Consider the following 22,555-nt stretch of genomic DNA (forward strand, 5'->3'; position numbering starts at 1 on the left):
AGCAAGGAAGCTGAATTAATGAAATGGCTCAGATATTATTAACACTCAATACCACCAAGAGCCTATTGTAATATGGTGCATTCGGCAGGGTGCAATGGCATTATAGTTGTATACAGCCTGAATGCCAACTAATTCAACCCACTAACCTTAGACCCCACTTGTTTTGTGTGTCTTTGTGTATATGTGTTGGTGTGTACGTGTACACATGTAAATCTGCATGTTTTTTTGCTGGGAAAGCTTGACCTTTAAGCTAGTCAGAGGGGAATGAAAGCAATCTTGCAAGGTAATTACCTGTCAAAACTGCAACTTTAACTTGAGGGAGAACATGGACTATTTATTTTCCATGGACTAACAATATTGGCAGTGGCTGTAAAATACATTATAGGGGCATCACAGCAGCATGTTTATTGTATTGAGTCCCACAGACACCCTACACCAACCCTTAATTTAATCTCCCTAAAAAAAAAGTAACCATGGTTTTATTACAGAACCATGTATCACCATGGTATTTTGTAGTAAAAATCTTAGTAACCTCAAAATTAAACATGCACTATATTAACACCATATTACAGTAGTAAAACCTTAAATGCATTAAAACTATAGCTTCTGCCAAAAAACATGGCTACTACAATATTACTATAGAAAATTCTCTTAATGTTTTACCATGCTTAATTTGACCTGGATCAAACCTTTCTCTCAAGTCCCTAACCTTCAACTTTGACAAATCACTGCAAGGATATCCACCTTTATATTAAATTGTATTTATTATTATAAGTTGTATTAAAGGAAATATTAAGAGTGGAAACAGAAAACAGAATGTGAAAAAGTGTACCAAAAGGCAGATAAGAAACCGGGTCATCTGCATGAAAAATCATATCAACACCATTGTTACGCCTCATGCTGCTGCAGCTACACTAGGAGTGCAGTTTGTCTTCGATTTCTGTGTTTCCACCAGACCATTAGAGTGTAAATAGCAATGATGTGCAGTAGGTAGTTGTGGGTAGTAACGTGCTACATTTACTCTATTACATTTACCTAAGTAACATTTTGGAATAAATGTACTTTCATGAGTATGTTTTCTGGTGGGTACTTTTCACTCTTACTCAAGTACATTTCTGATGAAAACATTTACTTTTACTTACAATTGGCAGAGTTCATTGTCGTTACATAACTGCTTTTAATTTAATAAGTGTTAATAAATGCATAATTTATTGACATTTATTGAAATTTTTGAATGGTACTCTTACGACAGCGGAACTTCACAGCTGCTGCTGTCATTCGAGTCATGTTCAACACTACAGCAGCAAGCGTGCAAAACAAAAAATAATTTCACTCCACACAATGCCTATATCTTAGAGATTTTAGAGATTGTGATAACGTGGCCTTGTCTGTGTCATGGTGATACTGGTGATACAGTTTCTGCATGAATCTGTAACGGGCTCTTCTGACCTCAGTTTCTAAGTACGCATTTTTATATCAGCGCTGCAACATACCAGTGCCTGCTGTACAAATCCTTGTAAACATCCGCGTTAAGTGCAAATGTTATTTTCTGTCTATCGCGATTGTGAGCATTTCTGTAAGTGCAATGTTGATGTGTGCACAGCGTTTGATAGATGCGGGCGGCTTTGTCTAATGGACTACACGCTTCCAAACACAGAGATAAGGTGCAATTTAACCCCTTTGTGTACAAAACTAATCATCTAATGCTGGAACTTCATTGAACTAAATTCACACAGGACATAAAAAGCTGTGAAATAATGACAGAAGGCATGAATAATAAAGCATGATCTTTATCAAGGACTGTGTGACATTGTTCACGTTTTTCACCGTAAAAATTATTAGAACGTTTTCGAAACTTCTCTTCTAATTGACAGATTCATCCAAATCTGAGAAGCATCCTTAAAGTGATAATTCAGCCTTTAATTAATATTATATCATAATTTCCCCACCCTCATGTTCTTCCAACCCCAAGAAACTTTCTGTATTCTGTGAAACCCAAAAGATGTTAGACAGAATGTTAGGGACTGACAGTCTCAGCCACCATTCCCTTTCAAAATATGGAGGGGGAAAACATGCAGTGAATGTAAATGATGATTAAGGAATCTTATCTCCTTATAGGAATAATTAACATTTACATTTCTCACATCATTTACTCACCCCCATGCCATCCCAGATGTTTTATTTTCTTCTGCTGCTGAACACAAAGATTTTTACAAGAATATCTCAGCTCTGTTAGTTTATACTAGAATGCAAGTAAATGGGTGCCAAAACATTGAAGCTCAGAAAGCACATAAAGGCAGCATTAAAGGGATTCAAATGACACTCGTTAAATCTGTCTTCAGAAGGGATATGATAGGTGTGGGTGAGAAACAGATCAATATTTAAATCCTATATAATATATAATTTATCTGTTTCTCACTGTAATGATCTGGGAAATCAGGAGAAGGCAGACGGGAGGTTCGGATCCACACGCGGCTTTTATTAACAAGCATCAACAAAAACAAACTCAGGAACAAACGAAAAGTCCACGATGGGAAAAATACACTAAATGAGGAAAACATAAAGGGGCTAAACAGGTTGGGGAAACATCCATAAAAGTCAGGGAAACCTCAAACAAAGACAGAGAATATGAAGAGCATGAAACGAAACGTCAACATTCAACAACGATCAACAAAGACTGAACAAAGAACCAGGTTTAAATACAGGAGGGAACAAACAAGGGAATGAGGGACACCTGGAGGAAACAATCAGGGAAAGACCAGTGATACAAAGAAACTACAGAGGACTACAAAAACCAAACAGTAAACAGGAACTAAACTAAACTTCAAAATAACAACACAAAAACAAAAGACAACAGTGAACATGACAGAATAAAAGAAACTACAAAGGACTACAAAAACCAAAAACAGGAAACAGGAACTAAACTAAACTTCAACATAAAAGCACAAAACAAAAGACAACAGTGAACATGACACTCACCCACACCTATCATATTGCTTCTGAAAAGTCGTATCAATTACTTTTATGCTACCTCTATGTGCTTTTTGGAGCTTCAAAGTTCTGGCCACCATTCGCTTGCATTGTATGTACCAACAGAGCTGAGATATTCTTCTAAAAATCTTAATTTGTGTTCTGCGAAGAAAGAAAGTCATACACATCTGGGATGGCATGAGGGTGAGTAAATTAGTGCATTTTTTATTTATTTTTTTTTTGGTGAACTACCCATTTAATTTGATGCATGGAAGAAAGAAGTCATATGTGTTTGGAACAACATGGAGGTGAATGATGACAGTTTCCATTATTTACAATAATATGAATAGTTATTATTCAATTTAAAGTACATGTACTTCTACTTGAGTAAGTTTTTTGGCTACTCTACCCACCTCTGGCGGTAGGTACTTTTTACACCTAGTGCAAATAGTCGCTTCGTAACATTTTAGGTTGAATTTATGTGTATATGGGAAAATGTATTTCTTAGGTCCTGTAACTGGTCACCATTTTACCATTTTTAAACACCTTTTTGCCTTCAATAGTTCATTTTAAATGGTCTTGACATGAATAGAATTTAAAATGGAAAATTACCTGACTTGGTCCTGTGGTGTGAAATTAATTTCTCAATTAATATATGAGGTCCAAAGAACTGCATGTGTAATAATTATGAAAGTATGACTAAAATGCTGTTTAGTTTTAGATGGAGCATGTCACACCTCAGGACATATCAGCTTTCCAAAAGTATTTAATGTCAACTACCCACATGCATGTGTTGTTTCAGTCTGACCTGTTTTTCGTTCTCATCCTCTAGTTGCAGGCGCTGTTGAATGCAGTTTCTAGCCTGTAGAAAGGCCTTCCTCTGGGCACGCTCAGTAAGGACTCGCACAAACACACCCGACAGATTCACACCAACCAGCAACACTGCATTTGCTACCAGCTACAAACACAGAGAGAAAAAGACAAAAGGGTCTGTGTGTGAGTCTGCAGGGGCCTTGACCATCCTGTTTATTGAACCATGGAGAAGGATTCTGACATTTAAAAATGCTGTAAGCAATATTTAGCCATTATAGAACTTCCTCCATACTTAGCAACAAAAATAGACACACACCTCTTTCGAAAAGCCTGCCCCCCAAAGATGCCATTACACCATTGAGACCATTGTAATCAGAGATGTAGCAGGAGAGCAGCAGTGTGTCTCAGTTATTAATGTTTTCAAAAGCAACAGTAACAAAATAGTATTTTTGTACGTATGGTTGGGACCGGTTCAGAACCGATTTCGTATTTTTTTAAATATCAGAACCATTTGATTTTTGGTTTACGGTTCCCGAACGTGCAATTGACACTTTGCTAAGCTCCACCCTCCTTGGTTATCATTGCTCGCTCTGACAAGCTTTGCAGAACTTCCAATAGGAATAAATAGCAGATTGCCGTGAACTGCGTGGTTTTGGGAAAAATATTCTCCTAAATGGATTTGATAATATTCTTACATGGGCTGAAATGAAGAGTGACACTTTAAAGCATATTTATCTGATGTTTTTTTTTTTTTTTTTTAAGAAATTGTTAAATTACACAGTAATTTGACTGAAAACTGTGGAGACTGTGAATCAAACAATTATCACAGTCACATGACAAGAGAAAAGCGTCACATGGCGATTACACACCTCATAACATTAGCGTAAATGAACAGAACTGCTTATAATGTCTCATAACACTCACTATAAAGCGGTGAACTCTTTATTTACTATTGCCTTTACTAAGACCTGAATCAAGATGTAAATGAATTAACATTAATTTATTAGCTTTAATTTACCTTGGAGCAGATGTAGGTGTCCTTGATGATGGTAAACATGTTCATTTGGGAATGAGGGCTGACACAGTTCAACCTATAGAATGGTCGTTTTATATATATATATATATATATATATATATATATATATATATATATATATATATATATATATAAAAACGATATATATATATAATTTCTATCAAATTTGGCATAAAAACACACATTTCTAGTAGACTCTTGTTGGAAAAAGCAAGAGCTTTTATTCAGTGGCTTTTTATTTGGTATTCAGTGACACTGCTGCCTCTCTATTGAATCAACAGCATGAAAAACACGTCCAGTGTGGTCCGATTGCTGAACGAATGATTTTTATGAGCCTGTTTTGAATCTACAGCACGAAACATGCAGTGTGATCACTGTAGTCTGATTCCTGAATACATTATTCTTATGAGTCGGCTCTTTTTAGTGCTTTTGTCATGTCAAACTCTAAATGAAATAAGAACTGTTACTGTGTTATGTAATGTTGTACTTTGGGATAGCTCACCCAAAAATGTAAATTCTCTTATCATTAACTCGCCCTCATGCAATCCCACACTGAAAATTGAATTTATGCTGTTGTTGCTTGAAGGAGCTTCTACCTATACAAATAATTTTGTTTGTGTAACCTAATGTAGTCAGGTTTATGTAACTTAAAACAATTGTAGCATTAACTTTATTTAGTTACTTTGAAGCAACATACAATTTTCAATACAGCTCAATAGAGCTTGTTATGGATATGTTCCACGCATGCACACTACAACTGTATTGTCATACTCCATCAGACCTGTAGAGGGCAGTACAGAGTCAAGTCATCTATATAGGAGATCTGCTCTGAAGTACATAGGAAGAACAAATGTTGCGATGAAAGGCTTACTGGTATAACAACTTCGCGTTTTAATCATAGGAGAGAGCTTACAAGGCTCAAACATACTCTATGAAAGTACATGAACGCAGACACACCTTGCTACGCAAGCTCAATGTCACATGTCGTTGCTTTGTGAAATGTGCCAGCAATCAATTCATTACACATTGCAAGTACGCACTGCATTCCTGTACTGTTGCTGCAAGGGGCGCTAGAGTGTATTTTCTTCTTTCAATCACAAACTCTGAACAGTTTGATGAGCACCTTATTTTCATCCTGCCTCCATATACAGCCTCAAGGTAGCATTTTCCTGGTTTCGAATGCAGCACCGAATTCGTGGTCACACCTAAAAAATCTATTGTCCTCTTCTGGTTTGAGGTTTGTAACTGCCAGTGCAACGTAAAAGTGAACATAATGTATGTACAACGGGACCACGCATTGGCCATGTGTTAGCCAAGCGCTCACGACAGCGTTTGTGTACTTGCGTGAAGTATATTTCAGCCTTAATGGTCAACTAGCATGTCACGACAGTAGTGATGGCAGAAACAAAGCTTTCTGAAACTTCGAGTCAACTGAACCAATTTCTTCGGCAAATAATTTCTTGTATTTGAAGTGCTCGAAACCGCATACTGACGACATCTGATGATTACAGGCATGCAAATGAGAAGACTTGAGTCAAAATCATATACAATGACAATGAATTGGAAATTATTTACTACCTTGTATTTGTCATATACTCATAGTTGTCTACAATATCCTGGAATAAACAGAACAGAATATTTGGAGAATATGTAGACCTTCATATATAAGTTGGCCTTTTTTTATTACTGTTTTATAATATTTTAAATACCAAAAAATATATATATTTTATATTATAAAATGTCTCAGGTTACTTGACTGTAACCCTTGTTCCCTGATAAAAGTGGAACGAGATGCTGTGCTGAATTAGCGCTTTGGGAACAACTTTACGTGTGAACAGCTGTGAATATGTGTGCAACACGTCAATGAAAATTGACCGGAATTTATAGCCTCTTCTTTGACCGCGCGCCTCATAGACCAGGGCAATAGCGTCCCTCACCCAATGCGACATAGTCTGCGTGGTGGCGGCCGGAGAGTGACCGGATGTAAGATCGAGAATGGCACCTTAGGCAGGTAGTCAGAATAAAGGTGCAAAATTGCTTTAGCCATTCCTGGAGCAAAATCTAAGCAGGCTGGCAAGACAGACAGAGCCTGTAGATCCTCAATTCTCTTCAGAGGGGTAATCGCCATAAGAAAAGAGAGACAGAAGTTTATCAGATGCTGACTCTAGAGGTTCGAAGGGGGTCTCAACCAGACCCTCAAGTCCCATGAAGGGGTCCGGATCCTAGCAGGAGGCCTCAGTCGCATAGCTCCACAAATGAAGCGAGCGAGTAGAGGATGTCTCCCCAACGGCACCCCGTCCATCAAGGCATGGCAAGCCAAAATGTCGGCAACATAGACCCTGAGAGTGGCGGGGCATATTCCTGCTGAGAATTTTTCCCTGCAGAAAGTCCAGAACTGACTGGAGCTTGCCCTGGGCCCAAAGGAGAATCTGCCATGCCAGTCTTTTCTGCTGGCATGAACGTAGACCTCCTTGATGATTTATGTAAGAGACTACTGCTGTGTTGTCCACCCGCATCAAGATATGGCAGCCTCTGGAGGAAGTATTTCAGGGCCAGAAATACAGCTATCAACTCGAGCCAGTTAATGTGACTATCGAGCTGACGACCCTCCCATTCCCCTTGAGCTGGACGACCACTTAAGACCACTACCCAGCCCATCAGGGAGGCATCTGTCATTAGAAACCTGCGACGGCAAGACACACCTAGAGTGGGACCCAAAGTGAGGAACCGGGGTCTGAACTACATAGAAAGGGTATGTAGCACGCGGCGCGTAACCCTTATCAGCCTAGGGGATTGGCCCTTGGATGAAATCCCCTGGCTTTGAGCCACAACTGAAATGGTCTTATGTGCAAAAAGGCCCAAAGGGATCACCGAGGACGCAGTTGCCATGAGACCTAGTAGTTGTTGATACTGATGAACAGTGCAACCTTGGCCTAGCCTGACTTTGCTCAGGGTGTTCTAAATGGACTCGATTGTGACTGAACTCCATACGATCCCCAGATAGGTAGTTTTCTGAGTGGGAGAGAGGACGCTCTTCTTGGTGTTGAGCCTCAACCCCAGAGAAACCAGATGAGCTAACATGATATCCATGTGCTGTAATACCATTTCTTGTGACTGTGCTAGTATCAGCCAGTCATCTATGTAATTCAGAATGCGGATGCCCCAGAGTCGCAAAGGAGCCAGTGCTGTATCCATGCATTCTGTGAATGAGCGGGGTGATAAGGCTAGAATGGAAGAACCCGATATTGGAAAGCTTCGCCCCCGAAAGCAAACCTCAGGATCTTCCTGTGTTGTGGCAGACTTTCTATATGAAAGTATGCATCCATGAGATCGATCGTGACCAACCAAACGTGATGTTGGATTTGAGACACAACCGTCTTGATGGTTAGCATCTTGAACGCCCTCGGCGCGATTCAAGCCTCGAAAGGTCAAAGATCGGATGCAAACCCCCCATCCTTCTTGGGAACCAGGAATTATCTGCTGTAGTAACCTGACTCACCCTCTGGAAGGGGAACATGTTCTATGACCCCTTTAACCAAGAGATTTTGCAGTTCTTTCCACAGTAAACATGCTTGCTCCAGTTTAATGGTAGTGGGAACCACGCTGTTGAAACGCGGAGGACGGCAAACAAATAAAATTCTGTAGCCTTTTTCTACTGTTCTTAGGAACCACATAGAACAACCTGGCAGTAGTATCCATGCTACCAGGTTCTCTGAGATGTGTATCGATTCTGACACTTCCTGTTGAGGGGATGTCAAGTATCCCGTGTCCTGGACTAATGCAGGAAGCAACGGAACACCCAACATTTAGCTGGAAACCGCTAACTCCCAAAACACCAGAGGCGGCGGGAATGGAGCGGTTTCGTGGGGGTATCGGGAGGGTACAGGTGGATGTTTCACATGACCCGTCCCAAGGGGGGCTACCCCCACAAAGCTGGGTGCAATTTTTTTTTAGAAATAACTGCCCTGAGGTCTTGCTTTGGGGGCTGCTGAGGGCGACGAACCGGCCCCCAGTCTTTATGAGGGGGAGCCCGATTTGCCACGCTTTGTTTTTGAGCCTCCCGTCTAGAAGGACCGAGGCGGGGCTGGGTGGCCGACGGCCCCTCCCCTTGAGTGTGGCGAGGAAGGAATTGCCCAAAGGCTTCCTCGTGACTTTTTGCCTCCTTGAACCTGGTGATAACTATATTCATAGCGTCACCAAATAAGCCAGAAGGCGAAACCGGGGCATCGAGAAGGAAAGTTTTGTCCTTGTATCTGATGCCGATAGGTTAAGCCATAAGTGTCTCTCCGTGCTGACTAAAGCAGACATAGACCGGCCAATGGAGTGGGCTGTCTGCTTGGTCGTGCAGGGAGACAGATCCGTGGCTCAACGAAGCTCAGAGAAAGTGTCTTCGTCGACCGTGGTGCACGCACTCAGGTCTTTCAACAGATTAGTCTAGTACACCTGTAACACTGCCATAGTGTGCAGGGCAGCACCAGCGAAGAGCGTAAACATGAGAACACACACCGCTTGCTTTGTTTATCATTCATTCTTTTCTGCTCACTGCCTAACAATTCTAACTCCTAACAGAGGAAAGTAGAAAGTTTCTGACAGGCTCATGAAGCACACACACACACACACAGAGTGATCTGAATACGAAAGATCTGACGATGCACCTGTGACGCATCTATTTATAGCCCTGCTACAGGTGCATCCAATGATGTCACCGGCAGAGGCTATAAATTCCGGTCAATTTTCATTGACATTTTGCACACATATTCACAGCTGGTCACACCTAAAGTTGTTCCCAAAACGCTAATTCAGTGCAGCATCATAAAACATCATGTTGTAAAATAAATTTTACAAATGTTAATGCTTTGACAGGATGTGCATAAACATTCGAAAACGAAACATTATGGTAATAAGGTACACTCTGACAGCATGGTACTCCAACTCACGAATCAAGTGCCTTTGACTAATTGAGGAACATATTAACCACTACTCTAATGCCGAGTTTACACTACATGATTTTAAGCCCGATTTTCGCTTGCCGACAGTTTTGTGGTGATCGCCGACAAAAGCCCGAAATCGTGGTCAAATCAGAGTTCACTCCCATGAGCGACGATCGCAATGTATGAATTATCATAGACGCATAATCATAGAATTATCTGAGAGAATTTCCAACGTGTCGCGATGTCAACGAGATATCTAGAATGTTAAATATCTGGACCTGTCTGCGATTCCAAATCACACAATGTGAAATATGTTTTGACTGAATACGACTGCAGCATTGACCTACTGCCAATGAGAGAGAGCAAGAAACAGGGCACAGGAAGTTTCGGTGTGAGTTCTGATGTACCTGCAACAGGCTGTGGTATCGAGAAAGTCTAATTGGACCGAAGCAATGGAGGAAAAATTAGTGGAACATTGGCAGGAGCACCAGATTTCATGTTTCATCTGAACTGTACCACAACCGGGTGGAGAAAGAGAAGAGTTGGAGAGAAATTGCCAATTCTCTTGGACAGTCAGGTAAGCAAATAGGTAGATTTTTCAGTATGAGGTTCTTTTCATATTCTAACCAATAAAATATATGATGCCTTTAGGCGATTAAAAAGATACACATCATATTCTGAAATGCATAACATGATCGTGCATTTGTTTTTGTATCTCGTATCGGGTCGTCGGGGATTCGTCAACAGTGAAATGTTTTCTAATGTGTTTACCCGTCGCCGATTCCTCGTGTAATTTGAAAACGCTACGACTTATATGACAAGACAGACAGTTGTGTAATATGAATAGTACCACGATCTGACATCTTTGAAAGTCGTGTAGTGTGTAGGAGGCATAAGCAGCAATTTTAGAATTGACAATTGTGGTGTGCTAAATACAAATAAGAAATTGAAGACACATTATCATGTACAATAGTTGAAATTCCACATTCACCTTTTGTAAATCAAATAAATCTCTTTGAATATCACAATGTCTCTCTCAAAATTAATTCTCATAAACACAACATTTAGATTTTTTTTCCTTAGGGAACACAATAAATGACTAAAATTTTTATCAGAAAGTAGTCTGATTTTATATAATTTATTTATTCACTGACTTGAGATCAGCTACAACCTGCATTTAACACTAATTCAGGGTTTGACTGTGGGATCAACGCCCCCTAGCGTAACCTTGAAACATTTTGAAACTGTTTTGAAACAGTATGACATATCAAAGCTTTGTTTGCAGAAATCAGGTGACTTGGCCAATTTGATACATGCTCCTAAGCATTCGTTTAAAACAAATTATTCGTAAAGGTTACAAACCAAACCGAAAGCACATAAACGCTATGGAAAGTTCAGATTGAGTGTTAGATGCATGGGACTGTGAAAGGTCTGTTTTGGAAGGCGTGCACAACATAGGGCAGAAGTGGTCACGGATAGAGATGTTTATTTCAAATATATCTTTTTGACAATGTATCAGTAAACATTGAAATTCTTCTCCAGGTTCTCTCTCCACAATTACTATCTTTTTATCCTGACAGAGAAAGATAATATTGGACAGGGAATGAATATACCGTATACTTGAGCTTGTCTGCCATGTTTTTTGATTTCACAGCACAGCTAGTCCCACCTCACCAAGATTCTCATTGGTCAACAAATGCCTACACTGCATTTTGGTCACATAACAGAGTTTCACTACCAGACACCTTCACGTTTTCCATGTTCTATCAGGATCCTGCCACTTCTGTTGACTTTGTTTAAAGTTTTTGTGGCTGGATCCTGACACTCATTTGTGTCTCCCTTGTTTTATGAGTGCACATGTCATTAATTGTTCCTCACAGTGAAAGTGAATGGGTACCTACATTTTGAAGGTCCAAAAAGCATATAATGTCAGCATGAAAGTAATCCACAAGCCTCAGTGGTTAAATGTATATCTTCAGATGTTATATGATAATTGTGAGTGAGAAACAGATCAAAATGTAACCCTACTATTGCATTTAGAATCAGCAAACACCTTTTGCATTCGCTGGTCACTTTTGACCCAGTGGAATTTAAGCTTATAAATCATTCAAAACCCAACGTTTTTCATCTAAAACTATATTGTAAATCATTAATAAGTTCTTAACTGTACATACATGTAAAAAGATTGATAGTTTTGGCATGTTAACTGACAAATAATGAAAGCTATTAATTAATATGATTTTTAAAATAACAGCATGTAGAAATTATTTAACATTTCAAAATATACACTGATGAGGCAAAACATTATGACCACCTGCCTAATTTGCTGTTGATCCTCTGCATGCCCCCAAGCCAAGGCATGGACATTAGCAGATCCTTCAAGTCATGTAAGTTGCGAGGTGGAGCCGCAATAGATCGGACTTATTGGTCCAGCACATCCCACAGATTCTCAATCAGATTGAAATCTGGGAATTTGGGCAATACCTTGAACTCTTCATCATGTTCTTCAGCTCATTCTGAACAATGTGTGCAGTATGTCAGGGCACATTATCCTGCTGAAAGAGGCCACTGCCATCAGGGAATACCATTGCCATTGAAGGGGTGTACCTGGGCTACAATGATGTTTAGGTAGGTGGCACGTGTCAAACTGACATCCACATGAATGGCCGAACCCCACAAGCTTTGCCGTTTCAGAGATGCTCTGACCCAGTCGTCTGGCCATAACAATTTGGCCCTTGTCAAAGTCGCTCAGGTCTTTACTCCTGTATTCAACACATTGATTATGAGAACTGATTGATTGCTTGCCATTTAATCTACCCAGACCTTGACATGTGGCCTTGAAACGTGAAGAAATATTTTTTATCAACATTTTTGTGAAATTGTGTCTAAATATAACATAATATACAATTTATATGAACAATTATTGTGAGAATTACTAGTACTTTGAATGAATTTCCTATTGCTCATAACTGATCAATACAACTTGGTGGTCAAAAGATATTAAACCAGCTTGTTCTTTTTCAATTAAACATAATCAAAACAACTGTACAAATATATTATGCAAAATTAATACTTTTTCACTGTGTTTTTAACAAAAATCTATTTTATTTACTTGCATGAACTGTCGAATGTTGATGCGCGAGTATGCTGCAAGCGGGTTCGGCAGAGTAGTACCTTTGATTTAGTTTATTTGTTCTGTTAGATATATCTGTCATGTCTGTTTAGTACAGAAATGTGTATGTGTCTGTGTGTGACTGTGTGTGTGCATGTTTGTAAACAAGATACAGTCCCCGTGAGAGACAAAAAGGTATGTGAGCGAGTATGGGAAAGAGGCTAAATGTTTAGAATTGTTTATAAGTATATTTGAATTCATAGATTTACAAAAAAAAAATAATCTACATAATATCATATGTAAAGCCAAAATTGATGCTGGGTCAAAATTGATATATCTTAAATCTCTTAAACAATTTTATAAAAAAAAAATAAAAAAAATATATATATATATATATATATATATATATATATATATATATATATATATATATATATATATACATTATCTCACAAAAGTGAGTACACCCCTCACATTTTTGTAAATATTTGATTATATCTTTTCATCTGACAAAACTGAAGAAATGACACTTTGCTACAATGTAAAGTAGTGAGTGTACAGCTTGTATAACAGTGTAAATTTGCTGTCCCCTCAAAATAACTCAATACACAGCAATTAATGTCTAAACCTCTGGCAACAAAAGTGAGTACATCCTTAAGTGAAAATGTCCAAATTGGGCCCAAAGTGTCAATATTTTGTGTGGCCACCATTTTTTTTCCAGCACTGCTTTAACCCTCTTGGGCATGGAGTTCAATTTGATGCAGTGTGAGGCGTATGTTATGAGCACTGACAGGCTGACCCCCCCACTCCTTCAACCTCTGCAGCAATGCTGGCAGCACTCATACGTCTATTTCCCAAAGACAACCTCTGGATATGACGCTGAGCACATGCACTCAACTTCATTGGTCGACCATGGTGAGGCCTGTTCTGAGTGGAACCTGTCCTGTTAAACCACTGTATGGTCTTGGCCACTGTGCTGCAGCTCAGTGTCAGGGTCTTGGCAATCTTCTCATAGCCTAGGCCATCTTTATGTAGAGCAACAATTCTTTTTTTTCAGATCCTCAGTGAGTTCTTTGTCATGAGGTGTCATGTTGAACTTCCAGTGACCAGTTTGAGGGAGTGTGAGAGCGATGACACCAAATTTAACACACCTACTCCCCATTCACACCTGAGACCTTGTAACACTAACGAGTCACATGACACCGGGGATGGAAAATGGCTAATTGGGCCCAATTTGGACATTTTTACTTAGGGGTGTATTCACTTTTGTTGCCAGCGGTTTAGACATTAATGGCTGTGTGTTGAGTTATTTTGAGGGGACAGAAAATGTACACTGTTAAACAAGCTGTACACTCACTACTTTACATTGTAGCAAAGTGTCATTTCTTCAGAGTTGTCACATGAAAAGATATAATCAAATATTTACAAAAATGTGAGGGGTGTACTCACCTTTGTGAGATACTGTATATATTATTTGTATTTTGATAGTCTTGACGAAGTCACAAAGTTTGGTTCCCGTACTAAAAACTATGTGGTATTTAAAAATTATTATCTACCTCTCTGGGTGTCAAAAATTACCCAAACGAAATATGTGAGCTAAGTCCTATTTTACAATCATGTCAACATTCTTCTTTTTTTGTTTTTGCATATCGCCACCTATTGGGCAGGGAGGAGAATTTATAGAAGAAGAAAAAAGCATTTAGTTTGTAATTTGGAGCTTCAAAATGATGGTACCCATTCACTTGCATTGTGAGGACCTACAGAGCTGAAATATTCTTCTAAAAATCTTAATTTGTGTTCAGCAGAAATAATAGAGTAGATAACGGGAGAATTTTCATTTTTGGGTGAACTATCCCTTTAAAGCTTGTGAGACTTCAATCAGGCAATTACTGACTGGTTGTTCATATAACAATGTGTAGTTTGGAATTTTATAAAATAATACATTAAATATGTTATCACATTGTTTGTTTAGAATTTGTATTTAATAGCTATGTAGTTAGCATAAATTACAGAATTGCATTAATGCCTCTAAAAAGTCTGTGTAAACATGCTTTTACAAGAATTGTATTAAATGTATTTCTGATTTGTTATAGCCTATCTGCTCTGTCGAAATCTGAAATTATCTCATCATTTGGCAACAGACTGCCAGCAGGCAGTAAATGCAATAAACCAGTAATTGCTTTTCTTGTTTCCAAATATTTCTTTCTGAAAAGTAGAAAAAGTAACCTGATTCATTAAGAGGAATCAGAACCGCAACAATTAAAAAATGTTCTCGTAGGACAAAATATTAGCTGACAACTGCTTATGAAGTTGACTATGGCGTTTGACTACTACGCGCTCATCTTCCTGCTTCCCATATATGGACTACATTGTAATGTCCAAAATTATTGAGAAATTATTACAAAATTACCTCAATGTCTTCTGATTGGCTGAACAAAGATCTGACTCATATTTGTTTACTCTTTATAGAGCCTAGGGCTGTCACAGAGACAAGTGATATTTCAGGACACCTAATTCAGTGATATCTGTCAGGTAATAGGACTTTTGTGTGCCATTGAGGAGAAGAGAAAGGGGGCACAGGGTTCATTTTTTTCAATCCATCCTAGGATGATAAACTCCAATACAGAGATGGATACACACCCCCACACTAGATAGCTTGAGAAGCTCTCTGGATAAGCTCCTGTGACTGAACGAATCAGCAATTGCCTGGCTTTTGAGACATGGCACTTCAAGCAGATGCCTAATAAGGGCTTTGTATTGTTCATTCATAGAGGAACAGAAAATTGGATTACCCAGAATCTTTTCTACTGGTCTATGCATTCTTTTTTAACAGGACCTTTGTAAATGAAAGAGAAGGCCATTTGATGAATAGTTTAAGGGGATGCAGACAAAGCCTTAACATTATTTAAATTCCTAGCAAACTTGTGAATATGTTAACAGTGCTAATAAACAAAGTGGCCAACTTGGTTAATGGGTATTTGCTATTGATTGGCAATCATTGATCGTGCAACACATTAAAGCCTTTCAAAGTCAAGTGAGAGGCTGACAGGTGGCTGACCACCATGTATTTTAAATGTGTGGCATTCTAAAGTGTTATGGTATGACAGTCTGTGAGAGAGGAAAAATGAATTAATTCAGCATAAGAATGGTACAACTTCAGTCTAGATGTGAATTGGTCCTTAAGTTTGAAGCACAATAATGAAATACTGACTATGTGTACTGTTGCCTCCTGTGATGCTTCTGTTTTAATGTGAAAAGGCATTCTGATATTTTTAGACCAGTTGATTTTAAAGAGTTTATGTCTATCCACTCTGCTTATAGACTTTGGAGCATTTTTATTCAATTTTAGGCACTCTTTCAATCTTTGTCGATAAAATCAAAGCTTAAAGGAATATTCGGGGTTCAATACAAGTTAAGCTAAATCAACAGCATTTGTGGAATAATTTTGATTACCACAAATATTATTTTGACTCGCCCCTCCTTTTCTTTAAAAAAGCAAATATCTGGATTCCAGTGAGGCACTTTCAATGGAAGGGAATGGGGCCAAACTGTAAACATTAAAATACTCACTATTTCAAATGTATAGCCACAAGACATAAACAATGTGTGACTTTAATGTGATAAAATCACTTACTAACCATTTCTGTGTAAAGTTAAAGCCAGTTTTATAACATTGTTGCCATGATGATGTAATGTCAGCAACCCTAAAACCTTAAAACAACCATATGAAAATTTAAACAACTTTACAGCTCAAATAATACACATGTTTTTACAGAAGAATTCATGTATGTGCTTTTATAAAATTATAAGCTTCACACTTCTGCATTTAACCCCTCCAAAGACTGGCCCCATTCACTTCCATTGTAAGTGCCTCACTGTAACCTCAATTTTTGCTTGTTGTTTTTTTTTTTTTTTTTTTTGTGCTTTTTTTTTTTAAAGAAAATTATTTTTGTGGTAATCAACATTATTCCACAAATGCTGTCGATCGTGCTTAACTTGTGCTGAATCCGGAATATTCCTTTAACAGGTCCCCAAATTCAGTACTACTGTGCTCACAGGTTGGGTTGTTGATGACGGAAGCTGTAATTCCTGTATGAGTGCATGTCACAAACACCATTTAACATCGAGTGAGCGTCTGCTTGTAAGAAATGTGAGTGTTCAGAGGTTACAAGCTGTAGTGTAATGTGACAGTGTGCCAGCTCCTAACTAGAGTAAACAGAAGGTTAAAGCATACAAATACTCTTCCCAACCTGTTGCGTGGTGTTTACAACCGTACAGGTCGGTTTCATTTTAATTTCAACATGTTTAGAAACATTAAAGGAGGAAACTCAATATGTAGTGTATGGTGTTTTATTGTTATACACTTACGAATGGGATTTGCTGTGAAGATTATTTGGTGTAGTTTCTAAGAATAAAAACTACAGTTAATGTCTTTTAGTGCATTGTGCTTCTTTTGAGCGTTTTCCCTTCGGCTTTCTCAAGGCGCTGTCCACTAACAGTGGTGCTGAAACCAAAGTGGCACTCGCGCGACTCTTCACTCTACATTTGTGCACGTGCACGTGCAGTGCGTGCCCACATGATCCTAATGATCCATGAAGCAAATTTTTTTTTTACTCTTTTCTCTAGCTTTAGACGTGATGTAAAGTAAAATATTTATATGTTTAAACTTACCGGTGTCCAGGCGCGAGGTTTGCAGGCCGTTACCGATGTTGCTGTCACGATGAAGTGGGACGCAGCAACCAGGATGCCGAACAAAATAGCCAGAATCGTCCTTACCGGTAGGAGAGAGTAGGCAACGAAAGTAACGAGCATCAGCTGCCAAACACCTTTCTCAGGTGCTGTGCCCGTCGTGTCAGGCCCCTGCGCGCCCTGCGTCCCTTGCGGTGCGCCGTGCCCCAGCGCGAGGGGAAACGGGCAACAGAGGAGCGCGAAGGTGAAGCTGAAAAGAAGCGCGAGGCGCGCGATCTGCTGCAGCTGCGTGACCTGGAGATATTTGACGTTGGTGACGATGAAGAGCGAGGTGAAGATGACGCAGTGGACCGGGTGCGAGCCCTTGGACACGGTGAAGCGCGAACCGGCGGACAGCAGCTCCACGAGCGCCAGCGCAGACGCGACGAGGATAAGGATTGCCAGCGCTTTGAGCGTGGCGGTCTGCTCGAGCTTCAGATTGTATTTCTGGAAGAGCGTCTCGAGCTCCTTGCAGTCAAACTCGTCCTCGCACGTGCCGGCCAGGCAGCGACTTTTCCTCCGCCGTGTGCGGACTCTGGGAAGCGGAACTTCCTCCATTGCGGTGCCATTCATACAGCCAGAGCCGAGCGCGTACTCTTTACAAACACCGCGTGTCCAGCACTTGTTTTGTCATGAGGGAAACGGACAAACACGTCGCTCTTCGAGACGGGCTCGCGCAGACTGACCCCAGCGCGAGACTGTTTCTAATACGCAGCACGCGCCACCGTCCACAGGTTGGTGACTGTTGTTTGTTGCGCTCGCGGTGCTTGTGGAAAAAAATTAACAAGCGTGACAAGCGAAGACTGCAGCCGCCTCCTCTTTTCTCTCTCTCCTCCTTCCTCGAGGCGGTCTCCACGGAACAGACCACCCGTAGCGGCGGCGTTTGTTCAGCCCCAGAAAGAGGTTAACAGCGACAACGCAGAGTCGGGACTTCCCTCTCTGCATACCACAGCTTCATCTCAGCAGCACCGCGTCCAGATCACGCTTGCGCAATATAAGCCCGAGATTGAGAAACCAGGCACGTCTCCCAGCCCTAAAAAAAGATAAGACAAGACAGCACAGCTCTGACGGGGGCTCATCTTAAATGGAAAGATGCCATGAACTAGGACAGTCTCCACGCACGATGATCCTGTTTATTAAACGTGCAAATTATGTTTTTATTTTGACGTGCCTATATGACACTAGATCAAGAGATGAATAACACAGAAATAACCCAGGAGATTCTCCCCGCTGTGCTGGCATGCGGTTATAAATAGTATACTGATGAGAGGCGCCGCATCAGTAGCCTTTTAATTAAGCACTTTAATTCCTGCTCGAGTGCCGTTTGAGCTCGCGCCGAGTGCCGTTACCGATTCGGCGGCGGAGCAGGTGTTTCGGATTACAGATCGCATTCATCTTTAATTCGCGCGCATCTGCAGCTAAATTGATTACCACTGGGTGCCTAAGTAGATTTTTATGTTGAGACAATAGATTTGAGGAGGTGTGCTTGCTCCTCCATTGACGGTGAGCTTCTTTTTATTAATTTGACAGGTGTTAATTGGTCCGTCAAGAGAGCTATTGAATTCCTCTTGGACCCTAAAACCAGAAAAAACCCAGACAAATGGGACCAGAAAAAGCCAACATTCATTCAAATAATTTAACGTGACACCAAAATGTTAGGCATTTCAGAGTCCTGTATTGTGAGTGGGTTGTGAGGCAAGGGAGCAGCTTTGGTTTATTTAATTCACGACAACTCTCAAGATTTAGCATGTTAATGAAATATTGAAAGGATATTTGTCTTGCTGCTGCAGATCAAGACTTGTTACTGCTAGAAAATACACATGCATACAGGCTGCTGCTGCACAATTAGACACACTAGACATGCTTTGTCAGCATATATGTCATACTGGCATAAATACCATCCACATGTAGCAGTTCTAGACTGTGGAGCTTGAGAGGTGGAGGGTTTCATAGAAAACGGTTTACTTGCAAACTGAGCAAATTAAAATGCAAAGAGCGAGGACAAATGTTGATTGGCTTCCAGATTACATGTTAAATGACCTATCAATTTACACAGTGTTACTTATCACATGTCAGCGAACTGACTGGCTAACAGATCACACGTTTTGATAACAGCATGCTGCTGCTGCACAATTAGACATAAATACGATCCACAAACAAAGCACAGAAGCTGCACAAACGCATACACAAAATGCAAAACACAACCCCCCCAAACAAGCAGATCTACCACCAAGACTTTTGTATTGCTACGAAGAGCCATGTGCACCGAATGTATGCTATATAGGTGTGCCTTGGCCTATTTGCCCGATTGACATAATGCCAATGAAATAAATCTCTACATGTGCCTCACCCTGCTTGGCCAAATAGCTTAAACGTCTAGTGATCTGACTCATTATATGTACCTAGACAAGGAAAGCCTAGAGCAGCTTTCACCAATTAGCAGACCGCTGTCCGGGACCGGACCCCGGCTTGGTTTCATCTGACCGCGAGGCATCATGACAAAGGTTGCCCAATCTTACCATTTCTACAGTTTATATGAGCAACGTGTCAAAACTACGGAGCTGTACACACCACGCTAATTAATATTTTTCTCTACTGCCGAACGCTCTTTATTTCCTCTCCCCACTCTGTGCCGCATGAACCTTGAAGTAGAGCTGCAGGTGTGGTTATTTCAGCAACATCAGCGGAGACATAGTGAGCAGCAATATCGATGGATACTAGCATCTTTTGCCTAAACACATTGCAGAAAACTAGAATGAAGCAAAGTGAAACTATCTTCATCTGTCTGATATATGACTCCGATGGTCCAGCAGGTTTGTGACAGGACAAGTTAATGTGGTACCTATAAAAAAAAAAATTCCACATCTAAATTTAGCTCTATTAATCAGCATGTTACAAGCCTTTCATAATAAACAAACAGATTTTTGTTCTAATTTTGTGAAAATTAATTGAAGTTAGCGATGTGTCTGTGTGTCAAGGCCAAAGCAGACCTTACCGTGCAATTTGATAGAAGAAAAAGCCCCTGCAGCCACCTGAGCAAATAGCATATTCATTGAAAACTCTAGCTGCAGTGCAACTGGCTAACTTGCAAACTGAGACAATTTAAATGTTGGGCAAAGAGAGAGCATGCAAGTTGATCATCAGGTTACATGTCAAAGGACCTATCAGCTTACACCAAAAGTCGATTGGTTTAACATATCTCATGTGAGCGAGCTGATTGTCTAACAGATAACAAGTTCAAAGAACCTACAAGTTTAGAATTTCATGACTGAAATTAGTAAATTTTAAACATTAGATTAAACACGACAATGTCTATGTTGTTGTGAACTGCTATCCAGGAACATTTGTTTTGAAAGGCCCTCAGACCTAGTTTGACTGTTCCACAGATTTATTGTGAAGATGATGTTTATGTTCAGTAAATACATTTCACTTAAACCAAGCTGACACTCAACATAACGGTGACTGTCAAAACTATCACATTCTGTAACCGTTAGCACCTCTGAGGAATCCCTGTTTCTCATAAAAGCAATAATTAAATGCTCACATCAAATCAAGGTTTCAAGGTTCTTTTAAGTGATACTCTTGTTCACATTCTCTGTGGGTTACAATTTACAACATTTTTCTTCCTTCACTGACTATCACCAAAACCTCATCCAAACACTTTCTGTCATGCAGGGGCCCGCAGGGGCAGTTACAAGTTATTTTAGTCCACTACTCAAAAACAGTTTAAGTTCATGTATATTTTGGGATGTCTTGCTTGAATGGCCTGCTTTTGATCAAGGCACAGCATGCAGTAGATGCACTTGATGGCTGGTAGAGCTGTCATAGTAAACGTCTCAGCAGTCCTCAAAACCTTCTTATAATCTGAATCCATACTGTGCCTTTTAAGCTTACAGTATAAGATATTGACTAGTCTATAGACTTTACTTTTACAAATATGTATTCAATGTTTGCCAATTTATTCTCAAGTCATTTTAAATCGTTAATTTAACTTATTCCATATACTGATTTGTTCTTGTTATTGATTTACTACATAGCACTTTTTTCTTCCCTTTTCTCCCCAATTTGGAATGCCCAATTCTCAATGCGCTCTAAGACCTCATGGTGGCATAGTAACTCACCTCAATCCGGGTGGCGGAGGACGAATCTCAGTTGCCTCCACATCTGAAACCATCAATCCATGCATCTTATCACATGGCTTGTTGAGTGCGTTACCACGGACTCCACGCTATTCTCCACGGCATCCACGTACAACTCACCAGGTGCCCCACCGAGAGCGAACCACATAATAGTGACCACGAGGAGGTTACCCCGTGTGATTCTACCCTTCCTAGCATCTGGGCCAATTTGGTTGCTTTGGAGACCTGGCTGGAATCACTCAGCACACCCTGGATTTGAACTCGCGACTACAGACATAGCAATTTTTGAAGCTTGTGTATTTGTAACAGCTTACAGTAGAGATGTTTGAGTGATTCATTTTTGAAAGTTTTATTGATTATCTGTCCTTGTCTCACACCGATCCATCCAGACCATGCATTTTGAGTGTGATCTGAATTGTGCTATTATCGTGAACCAACAATAGAAACTTTATTTTTATTTAGTAACACTTTACAATAAGATTGCATTCATTAACATTAGTTAACTTAAAAATTAACAGTATTACTTCTACAGCATTATGAATTATTGATAATAATATTAATCTTTATTAATTATTATTAATCTTGGTTAATGTTAATTAAAAAATATCCCATATATATATATATATATATATATATATATATATATATATATATATATATATATATATATATACACAAAACGTGTTCCATGAATTCATGCCATGGCCCTGCATCAGACACTGCAAACTACCTTATACATTTTTTTTAGCATACCATGAATCTACTTTATAACAACACTGGAGTGTATGTGTTCATAATTGTGAACTCTCAATGTGGTTTGATGAAC

General features: G+C 39.7%; 1 protein-coding gene across 1 annotated transcript in view; it reads right to left on the bottom strand.

Annotated features, from left to right (window-relative positions):
* The window catches only part of LOC127622295 (adenylate cyclase type 1-like), a 90,040-nt gene extending 71,664 nt beyond the window's left edge, over positions 1 to 18,376 (bottom strand). The window contains exons 1-2 of the mRNA XM_052096359.1: positions 17,534 to 18,376; positions 3,779 to 3,928 (exon numbers count right to left, since the gene is read on the bottom strand). Of these exons, the coding sequence (XP_051952319.1) occupies positions 3,779 to 3,928; positions 17,534 to 18,163 (780 nt within the window). The 5' untranslated portion in view covers positions 18,164 to 18,376. The remainder of the gene's footprint in view (positions 1 to 3,778; positions 3,929 to 17,533) is intronic.
* Between the last annotated feature and the right edge of the window lie 4,179 nt (positions 18,377 to 22,555).

This window comes from Xyrauchen texanus, chromosome 28 (genome assembly GCF_025860055.1).
Source record: "Xyrauchen texanus isolate HMW12.3.18 chromosome 28, RBS_HiC_50CHRs, whole genome shotgun sequence".
Classification (NCBI taxonomy): Eukaryota; Metazoa; Chordata; class Actinopteri; order Cypriniformes; family Catostomidae; genus Xyrauchen; species Xyrauchen texanus.